A 19769-nucleotide genomic window follows, 5' to 3' on the forward strand; every position below is an offset into this window, starting at 1 on the left:
ATATTTCTAATATTAATAATACTAATAACGCTAATAACCCTAACGGCTTATGGCAAATAATCATCATAACCGGGAAACCAATAATCGGAATTATTTTCCCCCAAAACCAGCCAGAAACCCAAACCTTTTTCTTCCTTAATTCCCCCTGCTAACGATGATCAGTTAATTAATGACCCCGGCCGATAACGAAGGTTGCTAATTAACCAGGGACCCAGCCAGGGCAAAAGTCCTTTCTTCTCGGACTCCAGAAATCGCCGTTTTTCCACCCAAATCGGACGTCTGTTTTTCTCTCTTTCTGGGGGAAAAATGGAGAAATTCGTGATTTTCGCGTTTTCCGCGCTGGTCCTGGGTTCGAGTCTCGGAGGAATAGAAGGAGAAGAAGCTGTGGAAGTGGAGAGGGTGATAATCATAATTTCTAATAATTTCTAATAATTTTTAATAATTTTTAATAAGGATTAATAGGGATTGATAGGGATTAATAAGAATTAATAGGGATTAATATGGATTAATAAGGATTAATAAGGACTAATAAGGACAAATAATAACAATAAAGTAAAATCAACTGCTCCGGAAATAATAATAATAATTTTTAATAATGATTCATAATGATTAATAAGGATTAATAGGGATTAATAAGGATTGATGAGGATTAATAATGATTAATAAGGATTAATAAGGACTAATAAGGACTAATAAGGACTATTAAGGACTAATAATAAGAATAAAATAAAATCAAATGCTCCGAAAATAATAAAAATAAGGATTAATAAGGATTAATAAGGATTAATAATGATTAATAGGGATTAATAAGGATTGATGAGGATTAAAAAGGATTAATAAGGGTTAATAAGGATTAATAAGGATTAATAAGGGTTAATAAGGATTAATAAGGACGAATAATAACAATAAAATAAAATCAAATGCTCCGGAAATAATAATAATAATAATGTTTAATAAGGATTAATAAGGATTAATAGGGATTAATAGGGATTGATAAGGATTAATAGGGATTAATAGGGATTAATAAGGAATAATAAGGACTAATAAGGACTAATAATAATAATCAAATCAAATCAAATCAAATGCTCCGGAAATAATAATAATAATTTTTAATAATGATTAATAAGGATTAATAATGTTTAATAGGGATTAATAGGGATTAATAAGGATTGATGAGGATTAATAAGGATTAATAAGGACTAATAATAACAATAAAATAAAATCAAATGCTCCGGAAATAATAATAATAATATTTTTTAATAAGGATTAATAAGGATTAATAAGGACTAATAAGGACTAATAATAAAATAAAATAAAATAAAATAAAATGCTCCAGAAATAATAGGATTAATAGTAATTAATTATATATGATAATAGATCAGATTATATTTGCATCAGCCTCGAATAATAATAAAAATAATGCTAAGAATGATAAGAATCAGCCGGATAATAATGATAATAATAATGATTAATAAGGATTAATAACGATTAAGAAGGATTAGTAAGGATTAATAAGGATCAATGATCTATGATAATAGATCGGATTTTATTTGCATCAGCCTCTAATAATAATAAAAATAAGAATAAGAAAATAAGAATAATGCTAAGAATGATAATAATAAGCCGGCTAATAAGGATTAATAATAAGGATTAATAATGATTAATAATGATTAATGATCTAGGATAATAGATCGGATTTTATTTGCATCAGCCTCTAGCAAACAAAGAAAATCAAATGCTCCAGAAATAATAATAATAATTTTTAATAAGGATTAATAAAGATTAATAAGGATTATTAAGGACTATTAAGGATTATTCAGGATTATTAAGGATTAATGATCTATGATAATAGATGGGATTTTATTTGCATCCGCCTCTAGCAATAAAATAAAATCAAATGCGCCGGAAATAATAATGAAAATAATGCTAAGAATGATAATAATAAGCCGGCTAATAATGAAAATAATAAGGATTAATAAGGATTAATAAGGATTAATAGTAATTAATGATATAGGATAATAGATCAGATTATATTTGCATCAGCCTCTAATAATAATAAAAAATAATGCTAAGAATGATAATAATAAGCCGGCTAATAATGATAATAATGATGATTAATAATGATTAATAATAGGCCGGCTAATAATGATAATAATAAGGATTAATAAGGATTAATGATGATTAATGATCTACGATAATAGATCAGATTATATTTGCATCAGCCTCAAATAATAATGCCCGAGACTTGGAGGGCAGGGGGAGGGAGGGAGCGGGGCGGAAGGAAGGAAGTGCTGGCTAATATTAATATTAATATTAATATTAATATTAATGTTACTATTAATAATCTTAATAATATTAATAATAATAGATCTGAAGAATCTTGGAGGGGGAGGCCAATGCAAGGACTGGCTAATAATACTAAGATTCAGAATCAGAATAAGAAAATAATAATAATAATAATAATAATAATAATAATAATAATAATAATGGATCAGAAGACTCTGTACCTGAAATAGAAATAGTATAATAATAACAACAACAACAACAACAAAACTCCCATTAATAATAATAATAATAATAATAATAACAACACCACTAATGACAATAATAATAATGTAATAATAATAATAATAATAATAATAATAATAATAATAATGGATCAGAAGACTCTGTACCTGAAATAGAAATAGTATAATAATAACAACAACAACAACAACAAAACTCATAATAATAATAATAATAATAATAACAACAACACCACTAATGACAATAATAATAATGTAATAATAATAATAATAATAATAATAATAATAATAATAATAATGGATCAGAAGACTGTACTTGAAATAGAAAGAGCAGGGCAGCAAAACCAAGGACTGGCTAAAGAATAATAAGAATAAGAAAATAATAATTAAAAAAATGTAATAATAATAATAATAATAATAATAATAATGGATCAGAAGACTTGAAATAGAAATAAGAGTGTGTCAAAACCAAGGACTGGCTAAAGAAGAAGAAGAAGAAGTTAATAATAATAATAATAATAATAATAATGTAATAATAATAATAATAATAATAATAATAGTTCAGAAGACTCTGAGAATAGGAAAAAGAAAAAGAAAAAGAAAATAATAATAATGTAATAATAATAATAATAATAATGTAGTAGTAGTAGTAATAATAATAATAATGTGATGATAATAATAATAATAATAATATAATAATAATAATAATAATAATAATAATAATAATAATAGTTCAGAAGACTCTGAGAACAGGAAAAAGAAAAAGAAAATAATGTAATAATAATAAAAATAATGTAGTAGTAGTAGTCGTAGTAATAATAATGTGATAATAATATTATACTCTTTTATACTCTGATAGTAATAGTGATATTTACAGAATAATAATAATAATAATAATAATAATAATGTAATGATGATGATAATAATAATAATAATAATAATAATAATAATAATGTAATAAAATAATAATAACAATAATAATAATAATATAATAATAATAATAATAATGTAATAATAATAATAACAATAACAATGGCTAAAGAATAAGAAAATAATATAATAAGAATAAGAATAATGCAATAATAATAATGTAATAATAATAATAATGTAATAATAATAATAATAATGATAATAATAACAATAATAATGGCTAAAGAATAAGAAAATAATGTAATAATAAGAAGAAGAATAATGCAATAATACTAATAATAATAATGTAATAATAATAATGTAAAAATAATAATAATAAATAATAATAATAATAATAATAATAATAATAATAATAATAATAATAACAATAATATCTTATTCCCCCAGCTCTTTGGCAAATGGTACGAAGTGGCCCTGGGATCGACTTGCCGCTGGCTCCTGGCCAATCGCGGACGCTTCTCGGCCGGGACGCTGGTTCTGGGTCCGGGGAAAGGGCCGGGGGAACTCACCGCCACCAGCACCCGGGTCAGGTGGGGAATCTCAAGATTTGAATATGCAAATGTGGAAATATGCAAATATGCAAATATTATGCAAATATGCAAATATGTATATTTAAATATTTAACATTTAACATTTATCCAAAGTTAAAGAGGTGAATATCAACATTTCCTGGCTCAGGTGGGGAATTTGAATATGCAAATATGTAAATGTGGAAATGTGCAAATATGCAAATGTGTAAATGTGTAAATATGCAAATATTCAAATATTTAAAATGTTAGAAATGGAAATATTGAAAGTTAAATAGGTTAATGTCAACATTTCCCGGCTCAGGTGGGGAATCTCAAGATTTGAATATGTAAATATGTAAATGTGGAAATGTGGAAATGTGTAAATATGTAAATATGCAAATGTGTAAATGTGTAAATATGTAAATATGTATATGTGTAAATGTGTGAATGTGTAAATGTGTAAATGTGTAAATGTGTGAATGTGTAAATGTGTAAATATGCGAATGTGTAAATGTGTAAATATGTAAATATGTATATGTGTAAATGTGTGAATGTGTAAATGTGTAAATATGTAAATGTGAAAATGTGTAAATATGCAAATGTGTAAATGTGTAAATGTTTAAATGTGTGAATGTGAAAATGTGAAAATGTGTAAATATGTGAATGTGTAAATGTGAAAATGTTTAAATGTGAAAATGTGTAAATGTGTAAATGTGTAAATATGTGAATGTGTAAATGTGTAAATGTGTAAATGTTTAAATGTGAAAATGTGTAAATGTGTAAATATGCAAATATGCAAATGTGAAAATGTTTAAATGTGAAAATGTGTAAATGTGTAAATGTGTGAATGTGAAAACGTGTAAATGTGAAAATGTGTGAATGTGTAAATGTGTAAATGTGTAAATATGCAAATATGTAAATGTGTAAATATGTAAATGTGTGAATGTGTAAATGTGTAAATGTGTGAATGTGCAAATGTGTAAATGTGTAAATATGTGAATGTGTAAATGTGTAAATATGTGAATGTGAAAATGTGAAAATGTGAAAATGTGTGAATGTGTGAATGTGTAAATGTGTGAATGTGTAAATGTGTAAATATGCAAATGTGTAAATATTTAAATATGTAAATATGCAAATGTGCAAATGTGCAAATGTGTAAGTGTTTAAATGTGAAAATGTGTAAATGTGAAAATATGAAAATGTGTAAATGTGTAAATATGCAAATATGCAAATGTGTAAATGTGTAAATGTGTAAGTGTTTAAATATGCAAATGTGTAAATGTGTAAATCTGTAAATGTGTGAATGTGTGAATGTGTAAATGTGTAAATATGTAAATGTGTGAATATGTAAATGTGTAAATGTGCAAATGTGTAAATATGCAAATGTGTAAATATTTAAATATGTAAATATGCAAATGTGTAAATGTGTAAGTGTTTAAATGTGAAAATGTGTAAATGTGAAAATATGAAAATGTGTAAATGTGTAAATATGCAAATGTGAAAATGTGTAAATGTGTGAATGTGTAAATGTGTGAATGTGAAAATGTGTAAATGTGTAAATGTGTGAATGTGTAAATGTGTAAATGTGTGAATGTGAAAATGTGAAAATGTGTAAATGTGTAAATGTGCAAATGTGCAAAGGTGTAAATGTGTAAATGTGTAAATGTGTGAATGTGTAAATGTGTGAATGTGTGAATGTGTGAATGTGCAAATGTGTAAAGGTGTAAATATGTAAATGTGTGAATGTGTAAATATGGAAATATGGAAATATGTAAATGTGCAAATGTGTAAATATGTAAATATGTAAATATGTAAATTTGTAAATATGTATATTTAAATATTTAACATTTAAAAAATGGAAATATCCAAAGTTAAAGAGGTTAATATCAACATTTCCTGGCTCAGGTGGGGAATTTGAATATGCAAATATGTAAATGTGGAAATATGTAAATGCGTAGATGTGTAAATGTGTAAAGTTAAATATTTAAAATTTTAAAAATGGAAATATCCAAAGTTAAAGAGGTGAATCTCAACATTTCCCAGCTCAGGTGGGGAGTCAAAAGATTTGAATATGCAAATATGCAAATATGGAATGTAAATGTGTAAATATGCAAATATGCAAATATGTATATTTCAATATTTAAAATTTAAAAAAATATCAAAAGTGAATATCAACATTTCCCGGATCAGGTGGGGAATCTCGAGATTTGAATATGCAAATATGGAAATATGCAGATATGCAAATATTTAAAATTTTAGAAATTGAAATATCCAAAGTTAAATAGGTTAATGTCAAAATTTCCCAGCTCAGGTGGGGAATTTCAGTCTTGAAATATTTCCATATGGAAAATGTCAATGTGAAAATGTCAATATTTAAATGTTGAAATTAAATATTTAAATTTCAAGATTGAAATGTTAAATTTCGATATTGAAATGTTAAATTTCGATATTGAAATCTTAAAGTTCGATACTGAAATGTTAAATTTCGTTATTTAAATGTTAAATTTCAAGATTTAAACGTTAAATTTCGATATGAAAATGTCAAGATTTAAATTTTAAATTTCAAGATTTAAATGTTACATTTCAATATGAAATATGTCAATATTTAAATGTTAAATTTCAAGATTTGAATGTCAAATGTTAAATTTCAAGATTTAAATGTTAAATTTCAACATTTAAATGTCAATATTTAAATGTTAAATTTCAAGATTTAAATGTGAAATTTCAATATGAAAATTTCAAGATTTAAATGTGAAATTTCGATTTTTAAATGTTGTGTTTCGATATTTAAATGTTAAATTTCAAGATTTAAACGCTAAATTTCAAGATTTACATGTTAAATTTCAAGATTTAAATGTTGAATTTTGAGATTTAAATGTGAAATTTCGAGATTTAAATGTGAAATTTCAAGATTTAAATGTGAAATTTCGAGATTTAAATGTGAAATTTCGATATTTACATGTTAAATTTCAAGATTTAAATGTTTAAATATTTAAATACTAAAATTTAAACATTTGAATACTAAAATTTAAACATTTGAATACTAAAATTTAAACATTTGAATACTAAAATTTAAACATTTGAATACTAACATTTAAATATTGAAATACTAAAATTTAAACATTTAAATATTGTAATTTAAATATTTGGATATTCAGAATTCAAGTGTTCAACTGTTGAAATGTAAATGTTTAATTTAATTATTCATAATGTATTCAAATTTATTCCAATTAGGCAAGGGGTTTGCCGGACTTACACCCAGGACTACCAGGCGGGCGCCAAAGAAGGAAGGTTCCAATTCCAGAACGCAAGTAGGTGCCATTTTTAATTGGATTATTCCGATTTACTTTATTGTATTATTTCATTTTACGATTCGATCCGATTCTATTTTATATTTCGTTTCATTATATTTTATTTTATTATTTCGTTTCATTCTGTGATTCAATTTATTATTATTATTATATTATTATTATATTATTATTATTATATATTATTATTATTATTATTATTATTATTATTATTATTATTATTATCATTATTATACTATTATTATTATTATTATTATTATTATACTATTATTATACTATTATATTATTATTATCATTATAATATTATTATATTATATTATATATTATTATTATTATTTTATTCTTATTATTATACTATATTATTATTATTATCATTCATTATTATTGTATTATATTATCATATTTTTATTTTTATTATTATTATCATTATATTATTATATTATTATTATATTATATTATTATTATCATTATATTATTATCATTATATTATTATTATATTATATTATTATGTTATTTTATTCTTATTATTATACTATATTATTATTATTATTATTATCATTATATTATTATTATTGTATTATATTATCATATTATTATTATTATTATTATTATCATCATTATATTATTATTATATTATATTATATTATATTATTATTATTATTATTATTATTATTATACTAATATTATTAATATTATATTATTATTATTATTATTATTATTATTATTATTATTATTATTATTATTATTACTATTATTATTATTATTATCATTATTCCTTTTAACTAATCTTCCAGGGTGGAAGGCGCACGGGGAGATCTACGTGGCGCACGCCGACCCCGACGAGTTCGCCATCTTGGTCACGGAGAAGAATAGCTCCCACGGACTCAGCACCAGCGCCAAGCTTTACGGTGCGTCCCCATCCCTGCAGCGTGAAATATAGTTCACGTGCGAGAGGTTCCGTGAAAATGCGAGCGTGAAATATAGCTCCTCTGCGGGAGATTCAGTGCAAGTGCGAGGAAGCTCCCTGCAGCGTGAAATCTAGTGCATTCTGTGCAAATGCGAGGCAGCTCCCCGCAGGGTGAAATCTAGCTGAATTGTGGGAGATTCTGTGCAAATCCATGCAAGTTCCCAGCAGCGTGAAATCTAGCTGGATTGTGGGAGATTCCGTGCAAATGCGAGGGAGCTCCCCGCAGCATGAAATCTAGCCCACGTGCGACAGGTTCTGTGCAAATGCGAGTGTGAAATCTAGCCCACCTGCGAGAGATTCTGTGCAAATGGGGGCGTGAAATCCGTGCAAGCTCCCCGCAGCGTGAAATCTAGCTGAATTGTGGGATATTCCGTGTAAGTGCGAGGAAGCCCCCCGCAGGGTGAAATCTAGCTCATTCTGTGCAAATGCGAGGGAGCTCCCCGCAGCGTGAAATCTAGCGTGCGTGTGGGAGATTCCGTGCAAATGTGAGCGTGAAATGTAGCTCATTCCGTGCAAATGCGTGCAAGCTCCCCGCAGCCTGAAATCTAGTTGAATTGTGGGAGATTCCATGCAAATGCGAGCGTGAAATATAGCTCTGCTGTGGGAGATTCTGTGCAATTCCATGCAAGCTCCCCACAGCGTGAAATGTTGCTCATTCCGTGCAAATGCGTGCAAACTTGCCGCATCGTGAAATCTAGCTGAATTGTGGGAGATTCCGTGCAAATACGTGCAAACTCCCCGCAGCATGAAATCTAACTCTTTCCCTTCAAGTGTAAGGAAGCTCCCCGCAGCGTGAAATCTAACTCTTTCCGTTCAAGTGTAAGGAAGCTCCCCGCAGCGTGAAACCTAGCTCATTCCGTTAAAATGCATGCAAGCTCCCCGCAGCGTGAAATCTAGCTGAATTGTGGGAGAGTCCGTGCAAGTGCGAGGAAGCTCCCTGCAGCGTGAAACGTAGCTCATTCCGTGCAAAGGTGAGGAAGTTCCCCGCAGCATGAAATCTAGCTGAATTGTGGGAGAATCCCGCAGTGGTGTTAGATTTCACGCTGTGGGGAGTTTGCACGCATTTGCACAGAATTGTGAGCTAGATTTCACGCTGCGGGGAGCTAGCTCAAGTGTGGGAGATTCCGTGCTAATCCGTGCAAGCTCCCTGCAGCGTGAAATCTAGCTCATTCCGTGCAAATGGGAGGAAGCTCCACGCAGCGTGAAAGCTAGTTGAATTGTGGGAGATTCCGTGCAAATGCGAGCGTGAAACATAGCTCCGCTGCGGGGGATTCCGTGCAAATGCATGCAAGCTCCCCGCAGCGTGAAATGTAGCTGAATTGTGGGAGATTCCATGCAAATCCGTGCAAGCTCCCCGCAGTGTGAAACCTAGCTCATTCCGTGCAAATGCGTGCACACTCCTTGCATCGTGAAATCTAGCTGAATTGTGGGAGATTCCGCGCAAGTGCGAGGAAACTCCCCGCAGCGTGAAATCTAGCTGAATTGTGTGAGATTCTGTGCAAATTCAGCGTGAAACCTAGCTCATTCTGTGCAAATGCGTGCAAACTCCCCGCAGCGTGAAATCTAGCTGAATTGTGGGAGATTCTGTGCAAATGCGTGCAAATCTTGCCGTGATTCGAACCCGTGTCTCCCCGTGCAGGACGGACCCCAGCCCTGAGGGAGGACCTGGTGGAGGACTTCCGGAGGCGGGCCCTTGCACTAGGGATCCCAGAGGAGGCCATCTTTGTCCTGAGCAACCAGGGTGAGTTGCGGGGAGAGGAGGTGGCGGGTTCGAATTTCACGGATTTGCACGCTTCTGACACCAGTGATGCGCACTTCTGACGCCAATGTTGCACATTCGAACATTTCTGACACCAATGTTGCACATTCACACGTTTTGACACCAATTTTGCACGTTCACACATGTCTGACACCAACGTTGCACATTCGCACGTTTCTGACACCAATGTTGCACATTCCCACTTTTCGGACACCAGTGTTGCACACTTCTGACACCGGTGTTGCGCACTTCTGACACCGATGTCACACACTTTGCGGGTTCAAATTCCTGCCTACTTCTGACACCGGTGTTGCACAATTTGCTGAACACTTCTGACACCAATGTTGTGCACCTCTGACACTGATGTCACGCACTTCTGACATGATGTTTCATGCGCACTTCTGACACCGATGTCGCTCACTTCTGGCACCGATGTTACACACTTTGCTGAGCACGTCTGACACCAATCTTGTGCACTTCTGACACCCATGTTGCACTTTGCTGAGCTCTTCTGACACCAATGTCGCGCACTTCTGACACCAATGTTGCACACTTATAACACCCATGTTACACACTTTGCTGAGCACTTCTGACACCAATGTCGCGCACCTCTGACACCAATGTTGCACACTTATGTTGCGTGCTTCTGACACCAATGTTGTGCACTTCTGACACCCATGTTGCACACTTTGCTGAGCACTTCTGACACCCATGTTGCACACTTCTGACACCCATGTTACACACTTCTGACACTGATGTTGCCCACTTTAACACCCATGTTACACACTTTGCTGAGCACTTCTGACACCCATGTTACACACTTTCTTGAGCACTTCTGACACCAATGTTGTGCACTTCTGACACCGATGTCGCACACTTCTGACACGATGTTGCACCCTTATGTTGCGCGCTTCTTACACCAATGCTGCACACTTTGCTGAGCACTTCTGACACCGATGTTGCACACTTCTGACACCCATGTTGCACACTTCTGACACCCATGTTGCACACTTTGCTGAGCACTTCTGACACTCATGTTGCACACTTCTGACACATGTTACACACTTCTGAAACCGATGTCACACACTTCTGACACGATGTTGCACATTTATGTTGCGTACTTTTGACACCAATGTTGTGCACTTCTGACACCCATGTTACACACTTTGCTGAGCACTTCTGACACCCATGTCACACACTTCTGACACACGTTACACACTTTGCTGAGCACTTTTTGCACTATTGTTGCACACTTCTGACACCCATGCCGCACCTCCGAACCCGGGTTCAAACCCCTCCTCTCTTCCCACAGGGGAGTGCGTCCCGCCCAAGGCCGAAGACACGCCCCAGGTAAGTAAGTGACCCCCAAGGGCACCCTCCTTGCACGCTGGGGTGCCATGGTGACCCCTTACTCACTAGTGCACCCCCAAATAATACTAATACTACTACTAATACTAATGTTACACATTCCCCCCTTCTGACACCAACGTTGCACGTTTCGCACGTTTCGCACGCCGATCTCGCGCCTCGTTTCCCAGGAGAGGGTGCGCAGGACCGCCTTGTTCGAGGAAGAAGGCTCGGCTGACGGATTCGCACCCGCGCTGCCAGACGTCACGGAAGGTGGGTGCGACTTTTCACGAGGAAGGGAGTTCCCCAGGTTTCGCACTCTACTTACTCAGACTCTGCCTGCTACTTTTCACGAGGCAGGGAGTTCCCTGGATTTCACATGCTACCTTGCACACTTCTGACACCGATGTTGCACACTTATGCTGCGCCCTTTTGACACCAATGTTGTGCACTTCTGACACCTATGTTGCACATTTCTCACACCCATGTTGCACACTTTGCTGAGCACTTCTTTGCTGAGCACTTCTGACACCGATGTCGCACACTTCCGACACGATGTTGCGCACTTTGCTGAGCACTTCTGACACCCATGTCGCACACATCTGACACCGGTTGCTCACTTCTGACACCCATGTCACACACTTCTGACACCCATGTTACACACTTTGCTGAGCACTTCTGACACCCATGTTGCACACTTCTGACACCCATGTTACACACTTTGCTGAGCAGTTCTTTCACGAGGCAGGGAGTTCCCCAGATTTCGCACGCTACCTCTCTGGGAATGTCTCCCCAACTTCCTCTTCCTCCAGCTCCCACATCCTCTGTAGCCTCTCTAGGAACGTCTCCCTAACTTCCTCTTATTCCGCCTCCCACTTCCTCTTCCTCCAGCTCCCACTTCCTCTTCCTCCTGTAGCCTCTCTAGGAAGCTCTCCCCAGCTTCCTCTTCCTCCCGGAGCCTCTCTAGGAATGTCTCCCCCACTTCCTCTTCCTCCGACTCCCACTTCCTCTCTAGGAACGTCTTCCCAACTTCCTCTTCCTCCGGCTCCCACTTCCTCTGTAGCCTCTCTAGGAACCTCTCCCCAACTTCCTCTTATTCCGCCTCCCTCTTCCTACAGCTCCCACTTCCTCTTCCTCCCGTAGCCTCTCTAGGAACGTCTCCATAACTTCCTCTTCCTCCGGAGTGCCTCTAGGAACGTTTCCACTTCCTTTTCCTACAGCTCCCACTTCCTCTTCCTCCCACTCCCTCAGATTTCGCATGCTACCTTTCATGATGCAGGGAGTTCCCCAGACACTTCCTGCTACTTTTCGCCAATTTCACCAACTTTTCACCAATGTCACTTTTCACCAACTTTTCACCAATGTCACTTTTCACCAACTTTTCACTAATTCCGCACTTCCACTTCCTCTTCCTCCCATAGCCTCTCTAGGAACATCTCCCCAACTTCCTCTTCCTCCAGCTCTCATTTCCCCCCCAGAGCCTCTCTAGGAACCTCTCCCCAGCTTCCTCTTCCTCCAGAGCCTCTCTAGGAACGTCTCCCCAACTTCCTCTTCCTCCAGAGCCTCTCTAGGAACCTCTCCCCAGCTTCCTCTTCCTCTTCCTCCAGTGCCTCTCTAGGAACGTCTCCCCTCACTTCCTCTTATTCCGCCTCCTCTTCCTACAGCTCCCACTTCCTCTTCCTCCCGTAGCTTCTCTAGGAACATCTCCCCAACTTCCTCTTCCTCCAGAACCTCTCTAGGAACGTCTCCCTAACTTCCTCTTATTCCACCTCCCACTTATTCCTCTTATTCCACCTCCCACTTCCTCTTCCTCCAGCTCCCACTTCCTCTTCCTCCAGAGCCTTTCTAGGAATGTCTCCCCAACTTCCTCTTCCTCTGGTTTCACTTCCTCTGTAGCCTCTCTAGGAACCTCTCCCCAACTTCCTCTTCCTCCGGCTCCCACTTTCTCTCTAGGAATGTCTCCCTAACTTCCTCTTATTCCGCCTCCCACTTCCTCTTCCTACAGCTCCCACTTCCTCTTCCTCCCGTAGCTTCTCTAGGAACCTCTCCCCAGCTTCCTCTTCCTCCAGAGCCTCTCTAGGAATGTCTCCCTCACTTCCTTTTCCTCCAGCTCCCACTTCCTCTCATTGCCTCTCTAGGAACATCTCCCCAACTTCCTCTTCCTCCGGCTCCCACTTCCTCTCTAGGAACCTCTCCCCAACTTCCTCTTCCTCCAGAGCCTCTCTAGGAACCTCTCCTCACCTTCCTCTTCCTCCAGAGCCTCCCACTTCCTATTCCTACAGCTCCCACTTCCTCCCGTAGCCTCTCTAGGAACCTCTCCCCAGCTTCCTCTTCCTCCAGAGCCTCTCTAGGAACATCTCCACAACTTCCTCTTCCTCAGACTCTCCCTGCTCCTTTTCACCATACAGGAAGTTAATTCCGACTTCCACTTCCTCTTCCTTACAGGAAGTTCCCCAGATTTCGCACGCTAATTCCGCACTTCCTCTTCCTCTTCCTCCCCAGCCGACTGCCAGCTGCCCCGGGACGCCGGCCCCTGCCTGGGCGCCGAGTTGCGCTACTTCTACAACGCCAGCGCCGGGTCCTGCCAGAGCTTCCTCTACGGCGGTTGCCTGGGCAACGCCAACCGCTTCCTGTCCGAACGGGCCTGTCTGCAGACGTGCCGGACCGAAGGTGAGACGCTCTAGGAACCTCTCCCCAACTTCCTCTCCAACTTCCTCCCCAACTTCCTCTTCCTCCAGACCCTCTCTAGGAACCTCTCCCCAACTTCCTCTCCAACTTCCTCCCCAACTTCCTCTTCCTCCAGACTCTCTCTAGGAACGTCTCCATAACTTCCTCTTCCTCCGGAGCGCCTCTAGGAACGTTTCCACTTCCTCTTCCTCCACCTCCCACTTCCTCTTCCCCCGTATCCTCTCTAGGAGCGTTCCCCCCACTTCCTCCTCAGCCTCTCTAGCAACCTCCCTCCCAACTCTCCTCTCCCCCCCCCCAAGCCCCTCTAGGAACCTCCCCCCAACTTTCTCTTCCTCCAGACCCTCTCTAGGAACATTTCCACTTCCTCTTCCTCTGGCTCCCACTTCCTCTCCCCCCCTATCCTCTCTAGGAACGTTTCCCCCCAGTTCCTCCAGACCCTCTCTACGAACCTCCCCCCAACTTCCTCTTCCTCCAGACCCACTTCCTCTTCCCCCCGTATCCCGCTTCCTGCTCAGCCTCTCTAGCAACCTCTCTCCCCACTCTCCTCTCCCCTCCCAGCTGCCTGCCGCCTGCCAATCACGCCCGGCCCGGCCTGTCCTCTTCCTCCGGCTCCCACTTCCTCTTCCCCCGTATCCTCCTGAGCCTCTCTAGGAATGTCTCCGTAACTTCCTCTTCCTCTGGAGCGCCTTTAGGACCGTTTCCACTTCTTCTTCCTCCGGCTCCCACTTCCTCTTCCTGTGGAACCTCTCTGGGAACATCTGCCAAACATCCCCCCAACTTCCTCTTCCTCCAGCTCCCACTTCCTCTTCCCCCCGTATCCTCCCCCACGTTTCCCCCCACTTCCTCCCCCCGCTTCCTCCTCAGCCTCTCTAGCCACCTCTCTCCAACTTCCTCTTCCCCCCATATCCCACTTCCTCCTCAGCCTCTCTAGCCACTCTCTCCTCTCCCATCCCAGCCGCCTGCCAATCACCCCCGGCCTGCCCTGTCCTCTTCCTCTTCCTCTGGCTTCTACTTCCTCTTCCTCCAAATCCTCTCTAGGAAGGTCTCCCCAACTTCCTCTTCCTCCGGCTCCCACTTCCTCTTCCTCCCGGAGCCTCTCTAGCCACCTCTCTCCTCTCCCCTCCCAGCCGCCTGCCGCCTGCCCATCACCCCCGGCCCGCCCTGTCCGTCCGAGTTCTGGGCCTTCGACGCCTCGCGCGGCGCCTGCGTCACCTTCCGGGGCTGCGGGGCCAACGCCAACAAGTTCTACCTGGAGAAGGCGTGCGTCCCACTTCCTCTTCCTCCAGCTCCCACTTCCTCTCCCCCCCCCGTATCCTCTCTAGGAACGTCTCCCCAACTTCTTCTTCCTCCAGCTCCCACTTCCTCTTCCTCCAGCTCCCACCTCCTCTTCCTCCAGCTCCCACTTCCTCCTCCTCCAGCTCCCACTTCCTCTTCCCCGTATCCTCTCTAGGAACGTCTCCCCAACTTCCTCTTCCTCCAGCTCCCACTTCCTCTTCCTCCAGCTCCCACTTCCTCTGGCTCCCACTTCCTCCTTAGCCTCTCTAGGAACGTCTCCCCAACTTCCTCTTCCTCCAGCTCCCACTTCCTCTTCCTCCAGCTCCCACTTCCTCTGGCTCCCACTTCCTCCTTAGCCTCTCTAGGAACGTCTCCATAACTTCCTCCTCCAGACCCTCTCTAGGAACCTCCCCCCAACTTCCTCCAGCTCCCCCTTCCTCCAGCTCCCACTTCCTCTTCCTCTGGCTCCCACTTCCTCCAGACCCTGTCTAGGAACTTCTGCCCAACTTCCTCTTCCTCCAGCTCCCACTTCCTCTCCCCCCCATCTCCTCTCTAAGAAGGTTTTCCCCACTTCCTCCTCAGCCTCTCTAGCAACCTCTCTCCCAACTTCCGGCTCCCACTTCCTCCTGAGCCTCTCCATAACTTCCACTTCCTCTCTAGGAATGTCTCCAGCTTCCTCTTCCTCCAGAGCCTCTCTAGGAATGCCTCCTCAACTTCCTCTTCCTCCAGCTCCCACTTCCTTTCTAGGAATGTCTCCCCAACTGCCTCTTACTCCAGTTCCCACTTCCTCTTCCTCCGGCTCCCACTTCCTCTGTAGCCTCTCTAGGAACGTCTCCTTAATTTCCTTTTATTCCGCCTTCCACTTCCTCTTCCTCCGGAGCCTTTCTAGCCACCTCTCCTCTCCCCTCCCAGCCGCCTGCCGCCTGCCCATCACCCCCGGCCTGCCCTGTCCTCTTCCTCTTCCTCTGGCTCCCACTTCCTCTTCCTCTTCCTCCCACTTCCTTTCCCCCCCGTATCCTCCCCCATGTTTCCCCCCACTTCCTCCTCAGCCTCTCTAGCCACCTCCCTCTCTCCTCTCCTCTCCCCTCCCAGCCGCCTGCCGCCTGCCCATCACCCCCGGCCCGCCCTGTCCGTCAACATACTGGGCCTTCGACGCCTCGCGCGGCGCCTGCGTCACTTTCCGGGGCTGCGGGGCCAACGCCAACAAGTTCTACCTGGAGAAGGAGTGCGTCCCACTTCCTCTTCCTCCAGCTCCCACTTCCTCTCACTTCCTCTTCCTCCAGACCAACTTCCTCTTCCCCCCATATCCCACTTCCTCCTGAGCCTCTCTAGGAACGTCTCCCCAACTTCCTCTCCCCCCCCATCCTCTCTAGGAACCTCCCCCCAACTTCCAATTCCTCCAGCTCCCACTTCCTCTTCCTCCATACCCTCTCTAGGAACGTATCCCCAACTTCCTCTTATTCCTCCTCCCACTTCCTCTTCCTCCTCCTCCCACTTCCTCTTCCTCCAGGTCCCACTTCCTCTTGCTCCAGCTCCCACTTCCTCCTGGAGCCTCTCTAGGAACCTCCCCCCAACTTCCTCCGGCTCCCACTTCCTCTGTAGCCTCTCTAGGAACGTCTCCTTAACTTCCTCTTATTCTGCCTCCCACTTCCTCTTCCTCCAGCTCCCTCTTCCTCTTCCTCCAGACCCTCTCTAGGAACCTCCCCCCAACTTCCTCTTCCTCCAGCTCCCACTTCCTCTGGCTCCGACTTCCTCTTCCTCCAGACCCACTTCCTCTTCCTCCCAACTTCCTCTTATTCCGCCTCCCCCTTCCTCTTCCTCCATACCCTCTCTAGGAACCTCCCCTCAACTTCCTCTTCCTCCAGCTCCCACTTCCTCTGGCTCCCACTTCCTCTTCCTCTTCCTCCACCTCCCACTTCCTCCCCCCCCGTATCCTCTCTAGGAGCGTTTCCCCGCTTCATCCTCAGCCTCTCTAGCAACCTCTCTCCCAACTTCCTCTTCCTCCGGCTCCCACTTCCTCTGTAGCCTCTCTAGGAATATCTCCCTAACTTCCTCTTATCCCGCCTCGCACTTCCTCTTTCTCCGGCTCCCACTTCCTCTCTAGGAATGTCTCCCCAACTTCCTCTTCCTCCAGAGCCTCTCTACGAATGTCTCCCCAACTTCCTCTTATTCCGCCTCCCACTTCCTCTTCTTCCTGTATCCTCTCTAGGAACATTTCCCCCACTTCCTCTTCCTCCAGCTCCTACTTCCTCTTCCTCCAGAGCCTCTCTAGCCACCTCTCCTCTCCTCTCCCCTCCCAGCCGCCTGCCGCCTGCCCATCACCCCCGGCCCGCCCTGTCCCTCCCAGTTCTGGGCCTTCGACGCCTCGCGCGGCGCCTGCGTCACCTTCCGGGGCTGCGGGGCCAACGCCAACAAGTTCTACCTGGAGAAGGAGGGCGTCCCACTTCCTCTTCCTCCACCTCCCACTTCCTCTTCCTCCAGACCCTCTCTAGGAACGTCCTCATAACTTCCTATTCGGAGCACCCCTAGGAACGTTTCCACTTCCTCTTCCTCTGGCTCCCAATTCCTCTTCCTCTGGCTCCCACTTCCTCTCCCCCCCGTATCCTCTCTAGGAACGTTTCCCCCAACTTCCTCCTGAGCCTCTCTAGGAACGTCTCCATAACTTCCTCTTCCTCCGGAGCGCCTCTAGGAACGTTTCCACTTCCTCTTCCTCCAGCTCCCACTTCCACTTCCTCTGGCTCCCACTTCCTCTTCCTCCAGCTCCCACTTCCTCTTCCTCTGGCTCCCACTTCCTCCAGCTCCCACTTCCTCTTCCCCCCATACCCCACTTCCTCCTGAGCCTCTCTAGCAACGTCTCTCCCAACCTCCTCTTCCTCCGGCTCCCACTTCCTCCTGAGCCTCCATAACTTCCTCTTCCTCCGGAGCGCCTCTAGGAACGTTCCCACTTCCTCTTCCTCCGGCTCCCACTTCCTCCTGAGCCTCCATAACTTCCTCTTCCTCCGGAGCGCCTCTAGGAACGTTTCCACTTCCTCTTCCTCCAGCTCCCACTTCCTCTTCCTCCGGCTCCCACTTCCTCCTGAGCCTCTCTAGCAACCTTTCCACTTCCTCTTCCTCCAGCTCCCACTTCCTCCCCCCCCATCCTCTGTAGGAACATTTCCCCCACTTCCTCTTCCTCCAGCTCCCACTTCCCTTTCCTCCAGCTCCCACTTCCTCTTTCCCCCTTATCCCACTTCCTCTGGAGCCTCTCTAGCAACCTCTCCCCAACTCCTCTTCCCCAGCAGTTTCTGATTGGATCCTCTGGCCTGGGGGAGGGACCCACTTCCTCTTCCTCCAGACCCACTTCCTGTTCCCCCCACTTCCTCCTCAGCCTCTCTAGCAACCTCTCTCCCCCAACTCTCCTCTCCCCTCCCAGCCGCCTGCCGCCTGCCCATCACGCCCGGCCCGCCCTGTCCCTCCGAGTTCTGGGCCTTCGACGCCTCGCGCGGCGCCTGCGTCACTTTCCGGGGCTGCGGGGCCAACGCCAACAAGTTCTACCTGGAGAAGGAGTGCGTCCCACTTCCTCTTCCTCCGGCTCCCACTTCCTCTCCCCCCCCGTATCCTCTCTAGGAACATCTCCCCAACTTCCTCTTCCTCTGGCTCCCACTTCCTCTCTAGGAACGTCTCCAGCTTCCTCTTCCTCCAGAGCCTCTCTAGGAACATCTCCCCAACTTCCTCTTCTTCCGACTCCCACTTCCTCCTGAGCCTCTCTAGGAACGTCTCCATAACTTCCTCTTCCTCCGGAGCGCCTCTAGGAATGTTTCCACTTCCTCTTCCTCCAGCTCCCACTTCCTCTTCCTCCAGCTCCCACTTCCTCCAGCTCCCACTTCCTCCAGCTCCCACTTCCTCCAGCTCCCACTTCCTCTCTAGGAATGTCTCCAGCTTCCTCTTCCTCCAGAGCCTCTCTAGGAACCTCCCCCCAACTTCCTCCAGCTCCCACTTCCTCTTCCTCCAGCTCCCACTTCCTCTCTAGGAATGTCTCCAGCTTCCTCTTCCTCCAGCTCCCACTTCCTCTTCCTTTGGCTCCCACTTCCTCTTCCTTTGGCTCCCACTTCCTCTCCCCCCCATCTTCTCTCTAGGAACGTTTTCCCCACTTCCTCCTCAGCCTCTCTAGCCACCTCTCTCCCAACTTCCTCTTCCTCCAGCTCCCTTCCTCTTCCTCCATACCCTCTCTAGGAACGTTTCCACTTCCTCCAGCTCCCACTTCCTCTTCCCCCCGTATCCTCCCCAACGTTTCTCCCCACTTCCTCCGGAGCCTCTCTAGCCACCTCTCTCCCAACTTCCTCTTCCTCCAGCTCCCACTTCCTCTTCCTCCAGCTCCCACTTCCTCTGGCTCCCACTTCCTCTTCCCCCGTATCCTCTCTAGGAACCTCCCCCAACTTCCTCTTCTTCCAGCTCCCACTTCCTCTGGCTTCTACTTCCTGT

The 19769-nt window shown here is 42.5% G+C and overlaps 1 protein-coding gene across 1 annotated transcript; it reads left to right on the top strand.

Annotated features, from left to right (window-relative positions):
• Positions 1-306: 306 nt before the first annotated feature.
• LOC310669925 (protein AMBP-like) lies at positions 307-16630 on the top strand (the record flags this gene model as incomplete). The annotated part of the gene is made up of 9 exons (XM_083424390.1): positions 307-399; positions 3843-3985; positions 7199-7275; positions 8067-8180; positions 9879-9980; positions 11311-11348; positions 11537-11618; positions 13848-14015; positions 16401-16630. 9 exons carry the CDS (start codon positions 307-309, stop codon positions 16628-16630), a joined length of 1047 nt encoding a protein of 348 aa, XP_083280516.1.
• Between the last annotated feature and the right edge of the window lie 3139 nt (positions 16631-19769).

This window comes from Podarcis tiliguerta, assembly GCF_965153285.1.
Source record: "Podarcis tiliguerta genome assembly, chromosome: Z".
NCBI classification, from domain to species: Eukaryota; Metazoa; Chordata; class Lepidosauria; order Squamata; family Lacertidae; genus Podarcis; species Podarcis tiliguerta.